The sequence below is a fragment of the Aythya fuligula genome, chromosome 1 (genome assembly GCF_009819795.1).
Source record: "Aythya fuligula isolate bAytFul2 chromosome 1, bAytFul2.pri, whole genome shotgun sequence".
Classification (NCBI taxonomy): domain Eukaryota; kingdom Metazoa; phylum Chordata; class Aves; order Anseriformes; family Anatidae; genus Aythya; species Aythya fuligula.
This window is the reverse complement of record NC_045559.1, coordinates 63365438-63389799: the sequence shown is the minus strand read 5'-3', so window position 1 is coordinate 63389799 and position 24362 is coordinate 63365438. Positions and strand designations below refer to the sequence as shown.

General features: G+C 37.8%; 1 protein-coding gene across 1 annotated transcript in view; it reads right to left on the bottom strand.

Moving 5' to 3' along the window:
• The window catches only part of IPO8 (importin 8), a 57648-nt gene that overhangs the window by 31155 nt on the left and 2131 nt on the right, over window positions 1-24362 (bottom strand). The window contains exons 2-14 of the mRNA XM_032185050.1: window positions 18522-18603; window positions 16209-16365; window positions 13829-13987; window positions 13221-13377; window positions 12492-12581; window positions 11579-11673; window positions 10859-10943; window positions 8186-8320; window positions 7270-7369; window positions 5548-5624; window positions 4557-4673; window positions 1289-1378; window positions 516-681 (exon numbers count right to left, since the gene is read on the bottom strand). Of these exons, the coding sequence (XP_032040941.1) occupies window positions 516-681; window positions 1289-1378; window positions 4557-4673; window positions 5548-5624; window positions 7270-7369; window positions 8186-8320; window positions 10859-10943; window positions 11579-11673; window positions 12492-12581; window positions 13221-13377; window positions 13829-13987; window positions 16209-16365; window positions 18522-18603 (1510 nt within the window). The remainder of the gene's footprint in view (window positions 1-515; window positions 682-1288; window positions 1379-4556; window positions 4674-5547; window positions 5625-7269; window positions 7370-8185; window positions 8321-10858; window positions 10944-11578; window positions 11674-12491; window positions 12582-13220; window positions 13378-13828; window positions 13988-16208; window positions 16366-18521; window positions 18604-24362) is intronic.

The following is a 24362-nucleotide window of genomic DNA, read 5'->3' as shown; positions in this document are numbered from 1 at the left end:
CTCTTACATGAAATATTTTTTAAAAGTTTAATTCACATATACATGCACAAAAAAACCTACCCACGACACTTTTACAGCCTGTAAGTAATAGACTAAGTAAATAAAATGTACATTCACCACCATGTCATTCATCTCAGTAAAGAAAAGCCATTTACAAAAAATACATGTATCCACTGTTTTAGGGGAATACATGCCCTCATACATGGGTGGAATTAATCCTTAAGCATACACACTATTTCTCTTCATTAAACAAAAACAAAGACAGATTATTTACTTTTTTAAATGAAAAATGTTGATACTGACTCTTGTGCAAGAAACGTTCCATAAAACTTGAAGTCAGAATCTGCAATGTATACAGTATCTAATGAGTGAGTGAAGCTGTCAAAAGGTGATAAAGTATTCTGAAATCTGTCATTAAATGGCAGAAATGTTCAGATAAATCTGTGCAAACCTCCTCATCTCTACCAATAAATAAATAAATCAGTATATACAACTGATGAATCACTGTAGCATACCTTGCTCCTGATTGCTTATTAACATCTGAAGAGCTATAGCAGCTTCTACTTTAACAGGCATTTCCTTATCATCAATCAGGCTCTTCTTTGCCAACTCTACTGCATTCCTCAAGTTCAGCTCATTGTGAAACTTCAAAGCACTGAATGAATGAAGTACCCAACAGGACTGCATGAAAAAAAAGAAAAAAAAAGCAACTTAGGGCTATTTTTTTTCTTGATTACAGTGTGTTCATGCAATAACATGTGACACAGTTTTTGCACTCAAGAGTTTTGTATTTTCCTTCCTCAAACTCCAATAAATCCAGTATGCACATAATCGGTATTCACAGTTTTGGTCCTCCTGAGGACAAAAAAAAATCAGAAAAGAATTTGAAGAAAATTAACTGTTTGTTTATGACTCATAAGGACAATTGAATTTTGTTCACACTACATTCAAAGTCTCATTACCTACTCTGTGGAAATCCTACCTATTCTTCACAGCTGTCCAACACCTCTAGTTATTGAGATCTGCTAATGAAAAATGGTCACAACCACTGTTCAGATTCTCCTGTCTGACTGAGGTAGTAAACAATAATGTAACAGATCTTTCATCAATTCATTTAAGTGACAAACCATTTTTAAAATAAAAATGCTGAAAAATTACTGTACAAGATAGTTATTACAAATTCTACTATGTATTTGCTTTATTTCTTTCATTGACACTCAGAACGAAGTTAAACTGCGAAGGAAAGAATCATGCCAAATACTGAAATTGATATAATTGGTGAACTTACTCTAGCTCTGAGGTACCCCAGGTTTGACATGAACAAAGGAAATACATGGTTCTGTAACATCAGCTCCATTTGATCCTTGAATACAGTCTTCTGTTGGTGAAAATAAAAATTAATTTTTGAGACCATTCATTTTATTTATTCCATTTTAGCTAGCAATCCATTTTAACTATCTTGAAGTCCATGGAAAAATGCAATTATTTGTCCAAGTAATACAGATATACTCTGTCTCATGAAGAGATCTGAATCTTGTGTCTGGAACTGAGCAAACCCAATGAGCGTTGCAAGCTCAAAGCCATTTTAGTAAAAAAAAAAAAAAAAAAAAAAAAAAAATCATACATATAATATTCAACTCTACCCTATTGTTTACAATATACCTGATTTTTATTTATTTATTTATGTATTTATTTATTTATTTTACCTATACCTGGTATATACCTATATAGGTATATTTACTTATACCTGGAATTTTCTTTGTTTCTAAAACACTAGGTCCAGCTGACTTGTATTCCTAAAAATTAGTTAGGATAAAGAACCGTGTACCCCCTCCACCCCCTCCTGAGTCTTCCTGCAAAGAAGTACACACATAGCCTAAGATAAATGAAAGCTTAGCATGAAATAGATTTGAGTATCAAATGACCTGTCATTACTATAAACATTAAAGCTGATTCTTTTACATGCTCACAACTCACATCATTTTATATGTTTACTAATGTTGCTAATAATGTTGTTATCAATGGAAAAAGTAAGTATTTTGTGAAAGAAATCTCTTTGGCAGGAGAGGGATATTCAATTATTCTTCAATATTCCAAATTTGACGAATCAAAAGACATTTACAGAAAGCCAGAACCACCAGCACAGACACTGGGGTCTTTCCTACGACCTATAGTCTCAGCAGATGAGAAAAGATCTATGCTGGGGACTGTGTTACGACCTAAAGGAATGGTTGAGTGGCTAAGGTGAGAAGTGAGGAAAGGGAACATACAATACAAAATATATCTTAACTGATCAGACTCCTACTTCACTAATCCATTCATCATTTTTCCCCACATAGTTTCCCAAACCTTCAGAGAGGCAGATGAAGAACTAAGGAGAGTAAAAAAACACAGAGAAGGGAAAACACAGGTGTACACAGGTCAGAGGCTTGCATGCTCTGAACTGGAGTGCCTGTGGACAGATCCATGTGGGTAAGTCAGGGTCATCGTGTCTATGAGCTACTTACAATCTATATCTCAGTCAACTCATCAGCCAGAAGACACTTACAAATCAAGTGTTTTATGCAGAAACAGTTTGTGGAATTCTTCCATCTGCTAAATGCCAAACACAAGACATTCAGAGTAGAGAGGAGACTGCAGTGTTTGGGGATTACTACTCTTTTATAAAATATGTTGTAACTTTAAGTTTCATGACTGAAAATTTCAAATACCAGCAGTATAGTGGAATAAATCCTTTATTTTCCTCAGAACAGAGATAAATGAAACCCCCTTCAATATGAAAGGTTTTCCACAGCACAGAGAATATCCTCCTCTTTCACTGTGATATTCCAACATGAGGAAGAGTGTTTATAATCCACTGTATCTACAAAAATTTTGCAAAAGTTATTGATGTTTCAGGATTTTGGATCAGACAGGTGTATGTTGGCAAAATGTTCCTTGCAACATGAATCATAGAACTACAGATTCATTTAGGTTAGAAAATACTCTTAAAGATTGTCAGGTCCAACCGTCACCTAATGCTATCAAGTCCACCACCTAACCATGTACCCAAGCACCACAGTCACACATTTCTTTAATATCTGCAGGGATGGGGATTCTACCACTTCCCTGGGCAACCTGTTCCAATGCCTAACAACCCTTTCTCTGAAGAAATTCTTCGTGATATCCAACCTAAACCTCCCAAAGCACAACTTGAGGCCATTTCCTCATATCCTATCGCTTGACACCTGAGAAAAGAGATCGACTCCCACATCCCCACAGCCTCCTTTCAGGTACTTGTAGAGAGCAACAAGGTCTCCCTTCAGCCTCCTGTTCTCCAGACTGAACAGCCTCAATTCCCTCAGCCACTCCTTGAAGCTCTGATTTTCTAGGCCCTTCACCAGCTTTGTTGCTCTCTTCTCTGAAGATGTTCCAACAACTCAATAACCTTCTTGCAATGAGGGGCCCAAAACTGAAGACAGTATTTGAGGTGCGGTCTCACTAGTGGCGAGTACAGAGGGACAGTAACTTCCCTACCCCTGCTGGCCACATTATATCAGATGCAGGCCAGGATGCCGCTGGCATTCTCAAGCACTTATTTAGCCAGTTGCTGACCAGCACCTCCAGATCCTTTTTTTTGCTGGGTAACTTTGGAGCCACTCATCTGCAAGCATCTACTGTTGCATGTGGTTGTTATGACCCAAGTGCAGCACCCAGCATTCAGCCTCATTGAATGCAAGGCTATGAATGAAGAAACATCCTGCACAGAGAGACAACTCACATAAAATAAATTTTTGCATACTCGGAAAGGAAGCCTCCAGCACAAGACCCCCATTTTCATTCTAAAAGTTGTAACTTTTTGGCAGTTAGTCTTGACATGGAGAGAGGGCAAGGAGTACTTGGACTCCAAGGTCTACCAAAATGTAAGGGAAACCGTAACTACAATATTAGCAACATTGTGGGTTAAATGTGCATTCAAATTCGGGAGAAAAACCTCAAATTGTAAAGATACTGTGTATAAAACATGGAGGAAGGATAGAAACCCTGTACTCTTTGCACTTATTTGCAAAACTCCCAACGGGCTGATGAGATGAGACTTAGAGTAATGTATTTTAGGGTCTAAAGGCTATAAAGCTAGACGAAACATTCTTACATGTTAAGTAAACATTTTTCTGGAACCAGCAGAAGCCCACAATAGTGCAAGCTGTTCGGGATTTCGATGAAGAATCATAAGCAACGTTACTGGTGGAACGTATACTTGTTTTTTTTAAAGCCCTTCCATTTTACTAGTAAAGCATGAGAGGAACAAGGGATGGTGCAGCAGCAAACAAGCAGAGCTTTGGAGAAACTTGAGAACAAAAATCAGAATAAGATGGGAACATAAAAAAAAAGGAAAGAATGTCAATATTTTTAAAGAAACAAACCCTAAGATTATCGCACAGTGCAATCTCTCCACTGACTTCATTAATGTGGTTATGAACTAACCATACTTTAATAAGCTAACATATTCCATTGGAAAAGGGAGTTCATAATAAGAATTATAAATATAAACCTATTTGACTTCCTTACCCACTTACCTTCAGTAAAATATCTGCTAGGGATCCTATAACATGCAAAGCTCCATCTTTTTTCCTTGGATCAATGTTTGGCTCTGTCAGAATCTGGTAGCAATATGCCATCATTTTTGGTAATACCTTCACAAGACAAAAAACAATCTCCTTTTGTCAGTGAGGTATATAAATCAAATTATTTCAATAGCATCGTTGAAGTTTAAAGAAGTCATGACTTTTACAAGAAGAAATCTTATCCTGACCAAAGTAACTGGAAGGTACTGTAGTACTATATGTAGCATCTTTCCATATTTAAAATTTAGAAGCTTCATGTTCCAGCTTTTCACCCAAACTTGGCAAAATAGTTTATCTGAAATGTCATATTAGTAATTGCAAATAAGGTATTTTTGTTGTTTTGACGCAAATCAAAAAAGGCAAGGAGAAAAGAGACTCAAACAGTATTTCATAGTTGTTTTAGCAAACATGCATGCTTTCCAGGGCTAGGTTGAATCCTTTTTTTTTTTTTTTTTTTTTTTTTTTTTTTGCTTATATCAGTGTTAAGTATAGAAAGAAAAGCATCCACAGAAAAGTTATGCCCTTATTTAAAGAGCAGCTGTATGAAATTAATTTCATTCTTCCTGATTTCATCGTTGTCAACAGGATTTTAAGTTGCATCAGTGAAAATTAACGAGGATCAGATTCACTTTTCCTCCTGCTACAATTTGAGAAGCTCTGAACAGCCATGACAGAGGCTTGAGAAAAGTATCACTACGTCTATTCTCTGACTCAGTTTTTATCTAGCAGGCTAATTTTACATCTACAAGAGGAAATAATTTATTTTTTATTAATACATATTTTAATTCTCCCCAAATTCATAGCACTCAGCCAGGAAAGAGTTCGATTATGTATCAGCAAGTAGATTTTTCAAGATTAGCTTCTTGTACCACCTTCAATTTTAAGTGAAAATAACATTTTAAAGAAAACTTCAAATAAAAATTAAAAAACACTAGTGCCATACCTCTTTTCTCTTCTTTGCTGCTGTATAAAGAAGATTCTGTGCTGCTGTTGTAGTGGATGCATAATCTTCAAATACATCTAACAATAAAAAGAAATAAACTCACTTTCTGAATACAATATAATTAAATTTTGATAAAGTGGCTTGAGTTTGCGGGACACAAAACTACTCATGGCTGTCTTCACTTCATGGTTAAAGAGTCAGACCCAAGCTCATGTCACCTATAAAGGCCTTTACTTCTTGCCTTCCTAGTCTACTAAGCACTCATCACTCTCTTTATTAAGAATGCATTATTTATTCATTAATTCTTTTGAGACCATGTGTTTAAGAGATGAGAAATTCTGTGCCTTTTTTTTTTTTTTTTTTTAAATTAAAACCACTATAGGAAGAACAACAATGCATTCCAGTGCCATCTGCATACCATATGTACATAATTTTGACTTGATTTTATTAAAACCTCATGGGAACTCTGAATGTAAAAAATACTTGGATCTGGGAGTAGTTTTAAATCTGCTGAAAGTTGAAGCTTTTTAACTTCTTCCATTACAAGTAAACCTCTTTTAATCATATTGAAAATATAATTTATGTATTGAAAAAAAATAATCTGTGCTGCCAAACATGTTCTAATCCAAACATCCCTACGCAGATTTAATTAAATAAAAGGTCTAGAAAAGTAATCTTAAAACGTGGTTGAAATTACACATTAACTTTCCTGAGATTTTAAAGATAAATCATGATTAAGAAATACTACCAGACTACTGGAATTCTTGTTCCAAATCCAAATGCTTCTCACAAAATTTAAAGTAAATGTACTTTCATGCTTTTATTTTCCTACCTTCCACAATACAATTCAAATCTGTATTTAACTCTCAGTCACAGATTTAAAAAGGCTTCACTGCTTACAAAGAAAGAACTGAATTTAGATACCAAAAATCAGCTACATATCTTTACCCCAGTGATCAGCGCTATATCATGATCCATTTTCTATATAATAACTTTTTTTGTGTATTTTATTTTTTAAAGTATTCTAGGATCTTTTATATTCTGTTCTTACATATGCTAACCAGAAGGCAACTAATTAAAAATTTCCAAATGATAGATGTCTCTGTGGTGCCTGGCTTACTGGAATTTTCCAGCTAAAATTGCTATATTTTTAAAGCAATGAGGTAACTCTTTTAATACGAATTATTTAGTCCAAGATTTTTCACTAAGTATTTTGAAAGAACACTTGTATCTAATTGTTTTACAATTTAGTGATAACAATTGGCAAGAGATAGGGAAAACATGAACAATTTTCAGTAAAGAAAGAGCAAGTCAGGCCTCTTCTGGTCAAAGTGTGAGCTGCAAGAACTTGCAGACAGCTGTTAACATCTCCCATTCAGGATTCTGAAACTGGCATTAAAAGGTGAGCAAGCCAATCTGTTGGGCTGCACTGAGCAAAACTGAAGTAGAAGAAGATGTGTTATGAATGTCAAGTGAATGTGTCAAATGAGTGTCAAGAACGTCAAGTGAACTAGTTTAAGAGCACCAGCCAAATGGCTAGAACTCATTTGATCTGCCTTCCTCTTAGTTACAGATTCATGAGATTTAAGAAAAAAAATCTCTTCTTCCTACTGTTCAGGACACTGGTGAAGACAAAAATATTACAGTGGCCGTGGTATATTTGGGACTATGGTGTACAATTGTGATGAAAGCAGAAAATAAATTCTAACTAAAAACAGTTACCAAATTTCATGCGGATATATTCATATGGATCCTCTTGCCAGAGCTCTTCATCCTCGTCTTTGTAGCACATTAGGGAGAATATCACCTCTTCTGTTATACTCTAATATTAGAGGAGTAAAATACACATAAGTACATAGAAAATCAAATTGTAGTATAGCTTCCCTCCATTGTGCACTAGCTTAATAGAACTATTTTTTCGAAGAGTAAAATTATCTTACTCTTTTATTTTGGTTAACAGAAATAAACTTGCAATACACATACTTTCCTTTTGCAGCAGACATAAGACAGAAGTAATTATATAATCCAGCTTTATAATAATCCAGCACCACACAAAATGTACTTCAGGACATAGTCTGTGAATAGCAGAACACTTCTACAGAAGGCTCGCACCAGTGCAACATCTAGTAAGAGACTGTGTTTCAGCATCCTTCCCATAACATTCATAAGATTAACTGACTACAGCAGTGTAGCTTACAACATGAAAAAAAGTATGAAAATCACTTTTCACTTGTTTTTACATATATTTACAAAACACGCTCTTAAAACAGAGTTCAGTTCCTCATAGCTGATGTTCTCTTTGGTGACTGTCTTTGCACTGCAATCAATTATTAATTTCCAAACTTATAGTCATTTCTCAACGTTAATAACAAATAAAAGCCAGAACATTAGGACTTCCTGGCAGAATTCAGCAAAATAAAGAACTTATGGAACAATATCTTTAATTGAGTTCACAATATCTGCAATAGAAGTTAGTCATAATACTGTGAAAAACAACCACATTAGTGTAGGATGCTGTTTTTTCATCGAGGTTGATCACTGCATGAAAGATTTATGAAACATTTAAAACTGAAAAAAAAAACATATACTTATCACCCTGACGACATGCAGTGCTTATGACTGTATTTCATGCACTGACCTGTATGTGTGGCTTCATTTGCTTCCATGTTACAGAGTGTATCACCCCTTGGTTCAGGTAGTTTAACGTCTGCTGAAGAACACGTGGTGCAACATAGTCTTTTTGTCTATATTGGTCTAAGATTCTTAAGAGAACCTAAAGAAATAACAAATTGATATTTTTAAACGAAGACAGAAAATTAGCCCTCACGCAGAGCATCTTTTCAGTGAATTCCAGCATGGACAGAATAGTTTTATATCAGAAGTTCTAGTGTTAGTAATTGCTGTAAGGCCTTTTACTCAAAAGTCAGAAATCATTTAAACGTTAAGGACCTGAGCATGCAAGCATTTATGTACATTTTGCCACTAGACTAGATCACTATACATGTATGTCATCACCTGTGATTGTAAACCAAAGACATACTTCAGTATTCACAGACTCACAGTTTACACAGGCCTCAGCAAAATTTGGAATAGATACAGTAAAGGAACAGTGAGATTTTCAAACTTTTTTGTTTGGCTTCGAATGGTGTCTGTGTTCATTTGTAACAGACAGGCCCCTGAAGAAAACATATGACTTTAGAAGAGTGATAAGAACAGAAATACTAAACCAAAAAAAAGAAAATTAGGTTAACACCTAAATCAGTTAATCGGAAGAGATGCAAAAACCTTAACTTCAATTGCCCGTTGTAACTCTCAGATAGTAATAGTATGCTACATGATACAAACTCTATTACACAATGCTTCTTTGTTATAAAGACTTGATCTACTAAGAAAAACTTACAGTACAAAGCCACTAATCTGCACTAATAGCATATGAACAACTGAATGTTAGTAAGCGTAAAGACTTGGCACATACATGAATAACAATAAAAATCAAGCAAAATGCACTACAAAATATTTGAATCATGTTTTCAGAAGGACAACTCTACTTCAGAATTCTTTACAACAACAACAACATTACAATAAATCTTATTTTGAACGCAATTCCTTCCCTTAAGGGTACTAGGTCTGACGTAGTCTTTTTTACAATAATCTCCTTGGGCAAAGATTGTCCATATTTCATACGAACTCTAGCAACAAGAACAACTAGAACAACTGATAAATAAGTAACAAAAGCTTAGTAATGTCATATTCACAATAGCATTCATACTAACTATGCAGTGAAATGTGGCAAATCAGCATTTATGGAAGAGAAATGAAAGAAATGTGCAGATCTTCTAGACCATTTATCTTCCAAGCTAGACGGTTCTCTGCTACATTTCCTAGTCTTTCATCAGACATAAGCTTTAACTATCGCAAATGACAGCTGCCCATGGAAGGCTATTTCTCCACTCAGAAATTAATCATCGCAAAGAGCTCAGAATTTATATTAGATTGCTTCCCCCACCTTTTTATTTAATATTTGCAGTCTCACCAAAGCCATCCTTTAGTTCTTATCACTCACATATTTACACAGCGTTGATACACTGATGGATAAACTGTTTGTTTATTTCGCTGGTTTTGTTTGTTCTTTTGTCAAACTGGATTGAGAGAAGTCATTTTGTTTTACAGACAATCCTTGTATTTTGAAAGCTAGTTTAAATCTGACTTGATTATCAAGCATAGTCAACATGGGTTCATAAGGGGAAAACCTTGCCTTGGTAATCTGATCTCCTTCTATGATGAAGTCAACCTTTTGGTGGATAAAAAGGTGGTGGTGGATGTAGTCTTTCTGGATTTTTGTAAGGTTTTTGATACCTCATCTTTTGGAGGTTTCTTCCAACCTTAAAGATTCTATGGTTCTATGAGCAGGAGAGTGTACTGAGTGTCCAAAAGCCTGGACACTCAAGAGATTTAGTTGAAAATTTGAAAGCCTGGGAAATACCACCCCCAGTCATACAGTATATAGCAGGGTGGATGAGAAACTGGAAGAGCTGTACCAGAAACTTCTGATCTTGTGAACCGCTATGCTCGGGCTTCCAAGCACCCAATTGCTATACCCATTCCACCAAACCAGGGAGAAGTCTGGAAGCCCACGTTCCCAGATGCCCACTATTAAGCTGGCAAAAAATTGCAAAACCTCTGACAGGAACTGCCTCTCTTCTGTGCAACTTTACCAAAACTGAACTGTCTCCAGAAAGCCACATTAAATATAAATGCTAAGCATTCCCCAACAAAACAGTTTTCTTGTGAACTGTGAATTTATGCCCTGTTTTCATAAAATATGCTTACCGTGTATAAAGTAATTTCTATTGCTATTCTCCAGACACCTTCTAATCTGATTACATCTTCCTAACATAAAATAGGACAGGCTCTAGTGTTCCTAAGATGTCTGCTGCAAAATCACTTTCTAAAGACTGATCTGAAAATACATCCCTTTGTGATGTGAAACCCATGCATCATTTCTTTTCTCTCAGTTACACAGAGAATATTTATACATGATGATAACACTGTTTTATAAGCACTCACCTTTTATGAAAGTTTTCCTGCAGGGTTTTTTCTGAATTGCTGAAAATTTGTGTTATTATACCTCAGTAAAGTATGGGACTAAGACGAGTTCTAAAGAATTTCACAATCACTACAATGAAAAATTGGCCTGATTCTGCTCAGTTTTGTTTCCCAAACTTTGTTGTGAACACACTGCTTATTGAAAAGTAATACCTTCGCATTCAGCCAGAATGATCTAATTCAGAAACAAATGAATTGTGCTTACCTGTTGTATGCCCACAGCATACGTTTTTAAAAAAAACTCTGAGAATTCAAAGTATTCTTTCGTTACATTTCCCGGACTTCCATACCTTTAAAACAAAGAGAAGACAGATATTTACATCCTGAAGAGTATTCTGTGTCAAGGAAACACAGTACTTTCTACAACACCAAGGACTCTGAGTAGCCTCCCATCCCCAACAAATCCTTTTCCACAGATACCCTACTAAGTCATTATTTCCTCACTTAATGTTTCCTCATATAATGCCTCACTTCCCTTTTCTTTTCTTAGATTCTCAGATGGTACAATATTATAGTCAAGTAAATATAGAAGCATTTTTGTCATAAGCTCTACAACTTCCATGTTTTTGGACTTCTTTTCAAATCTTTCTCTGTCTTCTTATTCAAGAATACACGCAGTTGTAGCTGAATGCAGTAAAAAACAGTATCTGTCTATCTATCTATATTATACACACACATATATATATATATGTATGTATACACTTTTTCTGGCTAGTTTCCTGCTGGCTTAGAAAGCCAAATTATCTCACTAAAACCTCAAACCATTGGATGTGTCAGTGCAAGGTGAAGAACAGCAGCAGAAACATCTCTTTGGTGAACACGTTAAATCAATTGCTAAAATCAACTCCACTGTCTTGTCTAACAGTACTATAAGCAATGTTAACAAGATTTGTAAACCCAACTGAGTTTTTAATTAGTCTGTTACCGTTCAAAAAGACGAGCTACAATATGTAATGCCCACTTCTTGCATTTCCACCACACCAACTCTGGTCTATCATCTTCATCAATTTGCAAAGTCTCCTATAAATAAATACATGTATTAGCTCTGTGTAGTGTTGAGAGAAAAATAATGTTTTACACATTCCTTACCCAGTAAGCTAATACAAAGTCACAGCATTGACTAAAGCTTTTGTTCTGTTAACAGTTATATAATATTCAGAAACTTAAAAATACCTTATTTGGCCAATATAAACTGTGTATGTGCAATAACTGTATTATACCTGTACTTCAATTTTCAAAATTACGCACGTTTAAAAAAATTAAGCTCTCATATATACTTGGATAACACAGTAGTGTGCACTTTTGCTTAAAAATTAAGCAAAATTAACACTGCTGCTCCAAATTTATATAACCTAACCATATTTTTTAATAGTTTTTGCATTGCAACGTTACACTTGTGAAATAAATATCAAAAAATTTTAGAAATGCTAGTTGTTGTACAGACACACGTGCACACACACATATTTAGTTACTTTTTTCATCTTTTCTTCATAAGATGTGGAAGACGGAAGAAAGAAAAAGAGAAACGGAAACAAATGATAGATTCGTGATGAGCTTTTTCTTCTTGAGATAAAATGGCTAAAATATTTGGAAGCTTCCAAAATATCCTAGACTGGAATTCACATATTAATACTACCTCAGACAGCAAAACTCTGATAGCTTACACGACTCTCCTGCATTTCTGTCAGAACAACACCTATTTTAAGGATAAGAATCTCAAATAGATGAGATGACATATTAAAAAAAAAGAAAAAAGACCACTGAGAAAATCTTTATGCTGACTGTTCCTCAAATGCCAACACACAAATACCAGAGGTCTTTACACTACTAAACCTTACAGGAGGCACGTTTCTATCAATGATGGTACGGAAGACCTCCATCCACTGGGTCATAGTCTGGTTATTCACCAACTGGAGTGGCAATGCGTACTAAAATAAGGAAAAAGAAAAAAACAACAACAACATGGTCATTAGATACTGTTTGTTTGTCTTTTTTCTTGAAGAAGGCAGAAGACATTTCTACAGTTGTTATACTCCCAGGAAGATGAGGTTCTAAGTAAAATTTAAATTAGGTTAGGTATCATTACTACTAAAACCTTCTTGGTATCATTGACAGAGAAACTTCTGATTGGACACTATTTGAGGAAAGTTCCTTGGCTTGAGAACTTGCTAATTCTTTTTGTTTCCTCCTGTTCTTCAAAATAGTCCAACTGAGTTTTACAGACCACAACAGAAGCTAAACAGCACAATTGAGATACTCAAATAGTTCATATCAGATTATGCACAACTTTACATAGAAATATTTCTCCAACAAGCTTACATACAGGATGCACAGAAGTACCTAGGTTCATAAAAATATGTAATCCTGGGGATCACATGACTAGTTTTTAAGTAGACAAATCTACCTAATGTGATTATAAAAATCACATTTTTATAAGAGCTATTTATTGAACATGACATTTCACATACTAATTGGTATTTTTACTCAATGACACCCATGAGTGCACCGAAGGGGATTGCTTTGCCCAGCAATGGAAAAATTGTAGTGTCCTGTACACAGATGCCAACCTGAACGAGAGCATAGAAGATTTTTAAGATTTGTTTCTGAAGAAGTACAGAGTAATGGGAGTTATCAGGCAGAAGCTGGATCATTTGCTGCTGAATCCGGGGCAAAAATATTTGCATTGCTGCTATGAGGGGATCTCGCTCCTCTGCTTTTTTGTATCTGCAAAGGAAACAAAAATGTGGGTCAAGGATCTACACAAGACCTAATGCCTTCTCCTCACCAGCAATTTAAGTACTGTGACAGAGGGTACTGTACTATGACATCAAAGTATAAAATAATTTATATTCATATTTCCAGCATTTGGGGAATCTTCAAACAAAAGAAGCTATAAGCATCTAAGTTTTTCCACAGATGGGTTAAATCAGATCAAAAGTACAAAGCCTCACAAATACAAATTATTGCTGAAATCTCTGCTTTCGATTCACTGATGATATAAAGATGATGAATAGTTTTCAATTATTTACAGCAAAGGAAGCATACGACAATTATTAATTCTCATCCTCTAGCTGAATTCCTTGTAGAACTGCCAGTGCTCTTAAGAAGGTCATTCTCAGTAATCAACTGAGAACAAAAGTACTGAGACCTTGTTTACTTCTGGATTTCAACTTACTCGTAAGTCTTCACCAGCTGATAGAGGCACAGGAGGCTCCCGAGCCAACTCCCACTGTTCTGAGACTGCAAGTAGTAGCCTATCTTGTCCACTACAGCTGTCCAGTGGCCAGGAAAGTCATGTTTAATGATAGTGCGGAGGCACATTGTCAGCTGGGCTCTATAGCAGGAGAGAAAAAGAAACACCTTAGAAAGTAAATAAGGTCATGGCACAGTCCTTAATATTACAGGACAGATCCCAAATTTTGGTTTAATGGCTACAATATGCATATTGCGTCATAACTTTCATATATATTTTGGTAACGCTGAAATAGTTCTGGAAGATGATAGAAGAAAAGCAAGAAAAAAAAACTCATAGTATTTAAGGAAAAAGCTAATTTCAGAATATTTTAACTACTTTTCTCTGCTCCTCCTCACTCTCCACAGCCATCAGACAATATTTGAAAGCAATTAACTGGTCATGAAACCAGCTAGCTTTGTGTTTTGAAAACAAGTGGTTATACTTCTAAATACTTACAAGGTTGAAAGCAACCACAAAAGAAGAAATTTGTACATTTTTATTAAACAAAACTAGTTTGTGTTCTGATACAAGCCAGAGGGACCTCATCAAATAATAATTTTCCTGGTATCTTCCCAAGCAGCACTTCACAACCTCTGAAGCATATTGCAGAGCAAATGAAGTAAAACGTTGTATCATTCCTCTCCCTCCACACAGCCTTTGAAGCCACTCACAATGGTGTGGCAAGACAGGATTGTTAGCTGACTGATGCGAGGTGTGACTAAAAAGGTTGAGCAGCACTAAACTAGAAACTGTAATTGCTCTTAGCTCTGCTAAGGAACGAAAGAAAAAGCCTGCAGTAAATATTGTTTCTTTTATATTTGGTGCTCCTTGCAGTCCAATACATAAGGAGCCACCATCACCAAGTAGTTCAATAAGGGGCTCTCAACCCTTTGATGTTTTGACCTTTGTACAAACTTACCTTCCCCCTCAAGCCCTTGGAGCTTGTCCTTGCTGCTGATTTGGTTCCTTCTCCTCCCTTACTCTCACAAGCAAACAGTGAAAAACACCAGTATCATAGCATCAGACTAGTTCCAGTTTTCTTTGACATTTTTAACCTTTGACAAATTTACAAGTTCTTAGTCAGTATTTAGAAACCCTCTGTGTTATTTGAGGTGTTTTTCTGAGGAGTTTCAACAGTCCTTTTAGATGTACGTGGCCATTGTAATGACAAGATATTTTGAATATCATGTTATGAAAAGATGCCTGAACTAGTTTCAAAAAAACAACAACAACAAAAAAAAACCTCCTCAAAGCTCCATTATTTTGTGCTCTTTTGTATAAACCTAGCCTTGCTAATTACAACACGATGAGGTGGGAAACTACATGCCCTTACTACACTATCACAGAAACAACATAAGCTTCCTTATGCTGTGGCACAACTCTAGAGAGGAGCTCTCTGAGGGGGGATTCTAATCACCTAAGTCAGAGACTTAGAAAATCTGAACTGGAAACAGTGCTTTAGTTCATTCTCTTGTATTGGTGCAGGATACAAGATACTAGGATACCTGTCAAGTGTTTGTCTAATCAGTTCATCAAGGTACCCACTGAGAGCAATGCTAGAGCAACCTAATGTATTCCAGTCTTTGTTTGTTTGTTTTAATCAAATGTTTTCCCTAACCATAATTTCAATCTATAGTCAATCACTCCTCTTCTTGGTAGGATGACTGGCCAAAAAGACATCCTTGGGTACCTAGCCAGTTGAAAGAAGGAGGAGAGGAAGAATTTCATCTGTTTTTCAAAGATGCACATCTCTATACGCTACAGCCTAACCTACTCTTACCAGATTAATTTTAATTAAAGCCATGAATCATCACAGACTCTAATAAATCTGAGAAACTTACTTATTCTTCCAGGAAAAATAGAACTTTTTTTTTTCATTCTTTTAACATCTTACAACCAAGAATAACAAATCACATTTAAATGCTGGAATGACGCACAAAAATTGAAAAAGTAACTGAGAAAAGAGGTATTAGGAAAAATGGATTTTGAGCAGTATTTCCCTCAAGAGATAATTCAGTATTACAGACAGCCCTCTGTAATATCTGCCCTGAATCAGCCATATAGACAGGCTGTCACTACAGCAAGTTTTAGAAGATGCTTTAAACTACACTGTAAGAGAATAAATCACATCAGAGTGCTCTTAGCCAGGTAAATACATTTCTGAGAAACAAGTGCACACACATATGGTAAAACTGATTATTATCACATTTTCAAAAGAAGTACTCACTTCATTTCCCAAGAAATTGAGATTCTCACACATCTGGACTGGTAGATCTGAAAACCTGAGTTACTGATATATCTCTACATAGCAGAAAAATACCTCACTAAGTCAGGAGAGCGAATTATTCCTTCCACAATGTTATCACGAATTTGCTGACGATCATTTTCATGAATGTTGAATGGAAATACTGCTTCTCCAGGAGGTGGTTCGCGGTCTGGCCAGTACTGTGTCACCATGTTCTTCAGGTAAATGGCAGCTACAAATAAGCCATGTGAAAAGAATAATTTAAATTTAATTCTGAAGTATCCCCACGTTACTCTGTGCTCAATATGTAGTACAGTTGAAAGTACAACAAAGAGCAGAAAGGACAACTGAAAACCCCCTGCATGGGTTTGTAACAATTTTAAGCACTAAGCACAGGTGAAACAGAAAACCATGTTTATATATACATATATTTTATCATAACAGACAAGACTAGGCTCAAGTGTCTGGTCCTAAGCTGAGCAGGATAGTATTTCAGGCAACTCCTGTTGGAGTACGTTCTTTACTACAACAGTCTTGCGTATGGGCATAATACGCTATCACTCTAAACAAGCAAACATCATCTTATCTTCATTTTTACTCATCTCTAAAATAACAATTCAGGCTCAGTAAGGGAAGTTTTGGAAGGCTCGTGTAAACAAATCATTGTGCATGCAGAGAGAATCCTCTGCTTGGGGAAATGCCCAGTATGAAACTGGCATATGGCCTACCTTCTATTCAGACAGAAATGTGTGTTGTGAATTCCCTAAGCTTTATCTCACTACTAGGATTTCCAATAATCCCTTAGAATTGTTCCCTTCTGTCTCACATGGAAAAACATGAAAAATAAAAGTTAATCTTCCACTGGAAATAAGCAGCATTTATGCCTCAGTATTGAAATGCCTGTAGGCATTCTTCAGAAAACACAGGAAATGTGGTGTAAGACATTAAAGTAATGTTCTTAATAGACTCTTATCCCTTTATTATTTAGGTTGATTACTGACTAGGGTTTTAAAGTATAAATAAGATATTCTTGGGTACAATTTTTTTGTCATAACAAGTTACGAAGTAGGAAAGCATGCAGTTTGTAAAGTATTTTATAGGAACAAGAGGAAAAACAATTATTTGACTGTTAAACCCCAGGATGTTCAAATATAAAGCAGGTCCAGAAAGACTAAAGACAATTTACTTTGTCCATAGATCTTAAGAGTGTACAAATTCTTGGCTTTTTACAAGATTTCAGGGAAATCAGTTGATTTAAAAACTAAATTCAAATGTTGTTCCAGAATGGAGATATAGAATAGAAAACAACAACAACAAAAAAAAACCTCTCCATACTTGTGTTTTTTGTTGTTTTGGTTTTTGTTTTTTTTCCCTGAATGATAATAAAATGAGAGATTAATTTATGAAAATGACCTTATGGTGCCTAGATTAAGCATCAAACTTCACCATAGAATGGTTTAACAATGCCATTCAAAGTTGGATTATCTTTGAAAATATACACGCCAGCATGACAAACAGCATATGTCAGCATGCCTCAACACACTCAGGGGATTAACAGGATCTGTACAAAAAAACAAAACACCACCGTGCTTAAATGGGAAATGCTGTTCCATAGGATAGAAACAGAGCAGTGAATGAAACAGTATTCATCAATTTATTGAAAAAGCTGAATAATTTATGAATAAAAAAAAAAAAAAGAAAAAAGAAAACATCGTATAGGAGTAGTTAAAATAGATTATGAGAATTTAGAAACGGATCTTACACAAATGTATACCCTGTTAACTGCATCACCGCACCCAAAATTACATATACAGTTAAGCAATCCCTGTAGACAGGCTCAGACTACAGATTTTTAACTTACCAGTAACATGACCTTCCTTCACATTTATTTTTGTGAGTGGACACCATAGATACCAAATAAGCATATGTGGCTACCTTTGACCTACAAACTGTTTTCATTTTCAGAAACTTTGACTTTTCAAGGAAAAGGGATTCAAATAGAGAAACACTACTACTCTTTTTTGTTTGAATACCTTCATGTCTTGGCTTCAATCTCTCTTCACCACCAGAAGAAAGAATATCTAAGGCTCCCCGGGTACTCAGTTTTGAGCAAAAGTCATTGATACTGAAAGAGAATATTCCAGCATTCCAGTAGGGATCACTATAAACACAGGGAAGCCAAAGTAGGACTCAACTCTATACCCATGCTTTTATCTGATCTTCACATAGGAAAAAGGTGGCAAAGACTGAAAGGTTTCCCTACTGAACCTTTCCATCTCCATGTTGAGAACAAACATGAACTTTCTTACTTTCCAGCAGCTCAATACTCTGTTGAAATAACAGACTGACTTTCTATTGAAAGAAAACGAAACAAGGATTTTATCTCACCTGCTTGACGCACCGGAAATTCAACTTGATCTGATACTATGATTTGCAGCAGACTTGGAGCAAAATTGATGATCTTATAGGACTGAAATACATATAAAACACAGTTAGCAAGTCACTATGTTTAAAGAAGAATGTATTACCAAAAGCTGAATAAGAATCAAAGCCAAGGTTTTTGTAGAAATCTTTGACTCTCCTCATGAAGTACGAAAGGTTTTAGCACATGGATTTACCCAAATCAGCGGTGTTCTACAGAATTACTTTAAAAAGCTGAGCAAATAATGGCACATGGGAGGAATAAGTAATGTGACAAGGCTCTCTAACAGAGATTAGTGATAATGAATATTTAAATCATTCTGAGAATCACTATACATCTAGTGAATTATTTAACTTAGCCTCGTAAGTCAAACAAGCCATGTATATTTTAACAGACTAGATGCATAGTGCATCATAACAGAAAAATACCAACTGGGGATAAACGGTGGAACAACCATTTTTAATTAAAATCAAGTGTAGACAGATAACATTCCAAAACCCACAGCTTTCCTGGGAACTTTTCAAACACTACATCAGCCACGCAGCTGAAAAAAATTTCAAAGAGAAAACAATGCTCACTGAACTTCTGAGCAAAGCACGTCAGATTTAAAAGATGGGAAAATCTGATAGCATTATACTGCTGTCATTCAACAGGGGTCCTCCAACGTGAAGAATCGTTGATTCAGCGTGCCGCAGTTACCGCTAAGCCTTGGCAACATCAGTAGTTACTCGTGGGTCAGATCTTTCGTCACTCAGATCCACGTTTGATGTTCAAAGAGAGATGTTTCTTGGGGGCTAGATGACAGACAATTTCTTATTTTACCTTTTATAGTATCTCTTTCCCACCAGATTATGTCTGGCAGTCCTGTGGTTATTTCCAGAGCAGTGCTTTCAGTGCAAGTATACTACGTCCTCCCAGAAACTTTGCCTCATTTGAAAGCTGTGAAGTAAGTGGTATGTTCTGCAGTGCAAGCACCCAGTTGCTTGATCTAACATTTCCATAATGAGGTAAAACTACAGTGCTTTCATGATGCTGAAGTGTGACAGCAGCAGCACAATCAACAGTTTTGCCAAATCACTTAACTTTGTGGCCCTCGTTTAACTCATTGTAATTGTAGCGTAATTCTAACCCACTCTGTGTTCAGAGCCTCACTGGATGTTTACAGAGCAATCTGAGCTCTCAGATAAAAGCAGTTATGGCAAGTCAGAAGCATACTCTCCCGTAGTTGCCTTCTCTGAAGACTTTAATTACCCACAAGCAATGCTCAAAGTAAAGCAAAAGCTGTTAGCAGGCAGCACTGGAGCTGCATTTATCTACAGGCACGCTGAAACGCCAACTTTTGAAGCCAACTGGTTGAAGCACACCAGATTCCCAAAATCACCTTTCGTATCAAGTGCACCGGAGGCCAAAGGCTGGCCTCCAGCTGCCTGCAGACAGCCCCTCGCAGCTCCGGGGCGTGGGGCCAAGGGAGGCTGCAGGGATGTGAGGAGGGCACAAGGCCTCACTCAGGCACCGAAAACCAAGAACGTGTGCGAGCCCTGAGAGGCTTTTTGCCTCTAAATAGTGCCAATATGTGGTCCTCAGAGGGAGCCTACGTGCAGCTTGTACCACTAAAAATACACTGGCTAGGAATGCAGCCTTCTGGGGGGTTGTTTTGTCGTCGTTGCTGCATTTTCTGGCAGTCGTCCCACCGGTATCACGTTTGGGATGGACGCGGCGATAGCAGCGCACATTATTTCTCTTTTCCTGCGCAAACAGCTTGTGCTGAATTTACACTGAAGTCGCAGCGACTCCGGGAAGCTTTATTGGTACCACTTGTGCTGGCACACCAGCGCTAGCCTTGAAAGGCTGCCAGGATATCCACAAATAGGGGCATTTGGCCCGCGCGGCGAGCGGCCTGCAGCGCCGGGCGTGCCACGAGGCGCGTTGGGTCTCTGAGGAGGCCCCGCTCCCGCCCGCACACCGCTGGGGGCTTCCTGCCACCCAAAATATTGACACCCCCCAGAGAGCACAGCGTCCAGTCCCCACCAAATCCTCCTGCTCCATACCGTTACCTTTATATCACCACTATTAAAAGCGCTCTGGTTTCCTCACGGCACCCCACAATTCACATTTTTACACAGCTTCATTTTCACCATCAGAGACATGGAGATGTTAGAGACGAACAGAGACTATGTGTGTCCCTTTTAGGAACAAGGCACCTGCTTGTGTTACGTCTGTGAGGCTCAAATACCACGCTGCTCACTTGGGCAGCAGCAAAGCGGTCAGGGAAACAACGCTCTGCTTGCAGTTTGGCGAACAGAGGCCTTTTGAAAAAGCCGCACGCAGCAACATTTTTCCTATACCAGCACATTCCCATTGGTTTCGTTGTCGTGCTAATTGTGATCTTGGGATTGATCCTTTCACTCCCTCGCTCTGGAAAACCATCCAGCGGCCCCTGGAAGCAGCAGGTGAAGCTGCAGGAGCTCTGTGCAGAGCCGCTGCCAGCGGGTGCTGTGCAGATGGAAGGAGGCGATGAGGAGTCCACAGGGCTGGACGGGTTCAGCAAGGCACTTGTGAAAGCAGCACATGAACTTTTACAAACTGAGTAAAGTAAAAGGAAGGTTTTCAAAAGTAAACTTTCACCAAATACAAAGAACAACGATTATTTTAAAGCTGTGTAAAACATACTGACAGCCCTTGCATTAATCACAGGTCAGGGCATCTATACTAAGAAAAAACAAACCCACCCCCATTTAATTTCCATTGGGATTAATTTCCACTGGGACACAACCGTGCAAAGCTAGCAGCTTAACCAGAAGAGGCATACAGCGAAGCACTGCTTAGGACAGAGCTGGGTAAATTTCCAACAGTGACCAACTCCTCACTCCACCTGTGCCCACTGTCTGGGGACCTGCACCTACAGCTGCACATCTGCCTGCCCCGTTTGTCCCTTCTCCTTTAGCCTAACATGCATTTCTTCCCCAGCTCAGCCTCAAACCATCACAGAAAGCATCCTTTCCTGCCTATTTCCTTGTCCCGTTGGGTAGGTGTAGAAGACAGCCAAGAGAGCCTCAGAGAAGCCACTGACAAACAGCAAGATGAACACTGTTACATTCACAGAACCAGAATACAAGGAGAGATCAGCAGGAAAAATGCATTAAAATTTCCCCAGATGGACCCTACTGAAGCAAGTACTCTTCACACCTAGCTTTCACGTGGGGTCCCAGGTTACCACGCATTACATGTAACTGAACTTACTACACTAAGCATCACCCGTATCTCGCTTGCTGTCACATTTAAAGCCCGCAGCAAGCAATTACTCCTTAGCCACATTTTTCAGCAATCTTCCTGCTGCAGTGAGAGCAGCCGGAGTGGCTGAGTGCAGAGTGGCATGGGAAGGTATTTCTTCCTCTGCAGAACAACACGGGGATGCTCTGAAACAACAGACATGGAAAAAACAAGCCTTCCCTCGGGTTCTGCACAGCAAGCCATCCTTCTCCACCAACGTCAAACAGCACATCCTTCTCAGCACCTCTGAATGCAAGTACGGCACAAAATAATTGCTTTTCATCCCTTCAGCTGAGAAATCAAGGCACTACATCTTTGTTTGCAAAGATGAACACACAGAAAAAAAATGTATCTTGAATACATATGCAATTAACTGCTTGCAAAGATTATTTTAAGGCCTCCACACATTTGATTTGAATGCTCAGTTATCTAAGCTTTATTTTTTGTCTGCTCTGTACTTAAAATGCGTTACTTAGAAACTCCATCAGTATTTGTCACACTTGGGCATATTTTTGCTGTTGCTAATAGTACTTTCTCCCTCTCTCTCTCTTTTTTTTTTTTTTTTTATGCTGGCAGTCACAGGTTGTTAAAACAAACTAGAACTTCAAAAGCCACTTTCTTCTTTCCTTGCCTACATGCAAAGCCCTCGTTTAGGGAGGGGAAAACACAGTGTTCTGCACACGAAGTGAAAATAAACGTGTACAAGAACACCTACCCGAGCTGCTTTCCTCCGCTGGTCCCGCTGCCAAATTCATCCAGGGTCAACCTCACGCCACCTTCCACAGAAAGGCTCATGCCTTCATGCAAGTCAGCTTCCTCATCAAATTGCTCCTCAATAAAAATACCTGAGATTCCTCCCTCGATAACACGGTGCTCAATGCCAACTGCCTTAAGATCCCTGCATACTTTGACAGCCAACTCACCAAAGATAGGGAAGAAATGAAAGGAAGCCTGACATTACTCTTCTGCTTTTGGGCAATCTTCTCACACTTCTCTCTCTTCTCCCTGCACTGCTTCTCAGTTCCTGTCAAAGCCAAATACTGCAACTCTTTCTCAGTATTTAAACATGCACTTGTATGCCTGCAGTTTTATTCATGTTGTCCATTTTGTCACAGGCTAAAGAAATGCATTATAGCAAGTTGAGCCAATTAAGATTACCATATAAGAATTTTCCTGGTGATCCTATATGAACAGGAATCAGTCGGAGATGATACTGCATGCTCATATAATCAGACAGTAACATCCCACAACATAGAGTCACAGAAGGGTTTGGGTTGGAAGGGACCTTACAGACCTTTTAGCTGCAACCCCCCTGCCATGGGCAGGGACACCTCCCACCAGCCCAGGCTGCCCAAAGCCCCATCCAGCCTGGCCTTGAGCGCCTCCAGGGATGGGGCAGCCACAGCTTCTCTGAGCAGCCTGTGCCAGGGCCTCACCGCCCTCAATAGGGAAGAATTTCTTCCTAATACCTAATCTAAATGTACCCTCTTTGAGTTTAAAGCCAATCCCCCTTGTCCTATCACTACACTCCCTGACCAAGAGTCCCTCCTCAGCTTTCCTGCAGGCCCCCTTTAGGTACTAGAAGGCCGCTGTACCAAGAACTGGCACATGAAAGCAGTCTTTAGTCATTTAAAAAACGTCACTGAAGTCCATTAGACAGACCTAAAAAGAACAAGAGCAAAAACAGATATAAAAAAAATCTCATTACAAACAAGAGGGTGTGTAGAAATTGAGTATCCTCCTTTGGTGTGAAAATTGACTGTTCTAATAAATACAGTGAGATTGAACAGCATGATCCTAAAGTGCAGGCCAATTATGCCATGACAGAGCTGAAGGAAAAAAAATGGGGAAAAAAAAAAAAAAAAGAGGGAGCTGGAGAGATGTGTACACTAAGAGAAATAACAGGTTAACAGGGAAGTGACAGTAGGTACGTGATAGACATGACTGACCTGGCAGGAAATTACTGCTCCAGTTTATCCAGAATCACATTTGAGACCAATCTCACACTTAGATTTGCGCTCAGGGCACCGAGACAAATGAAGTTTGTTGATGACTCAGAAGTAGCATACATCAATAGAGAAGAAAGATCAGAAAAATCCTACAAAGAACTGAATTATCTTTACAACTGCTGCAACAAAAATGCAATGGAGCAATAGGACAAAGTACACAGCCATGCACTAAGGCATAATAGGAATTTCTCCTAAAAGCTTGAGGCTTGTTAGTGAGGAATAACCATGGGATAAAAGGGCCTTGGTATATGACATGATAAGAGAGATGTTAAGTGTTGAACATTAAGATAATTGTAGCTTTAGGATGTATAAAATGAGGTATTAATGGCATCGAGCGTGAGACTTTCTGGCACGCTGCAAACACAGATGACCAGATTACACAAGAAAGATTACTTCAAAGAGAAGTACAGAGAGGAGCTGTGCTCTCTTGTTATTAGATTTCAAAAATCCAGTTTTATGATAAGACAGTGGGAATATAGCTTGTTGAGGCAAAGGAAAACAAGCTGGTAGGGATCAGCCTCTGACAGA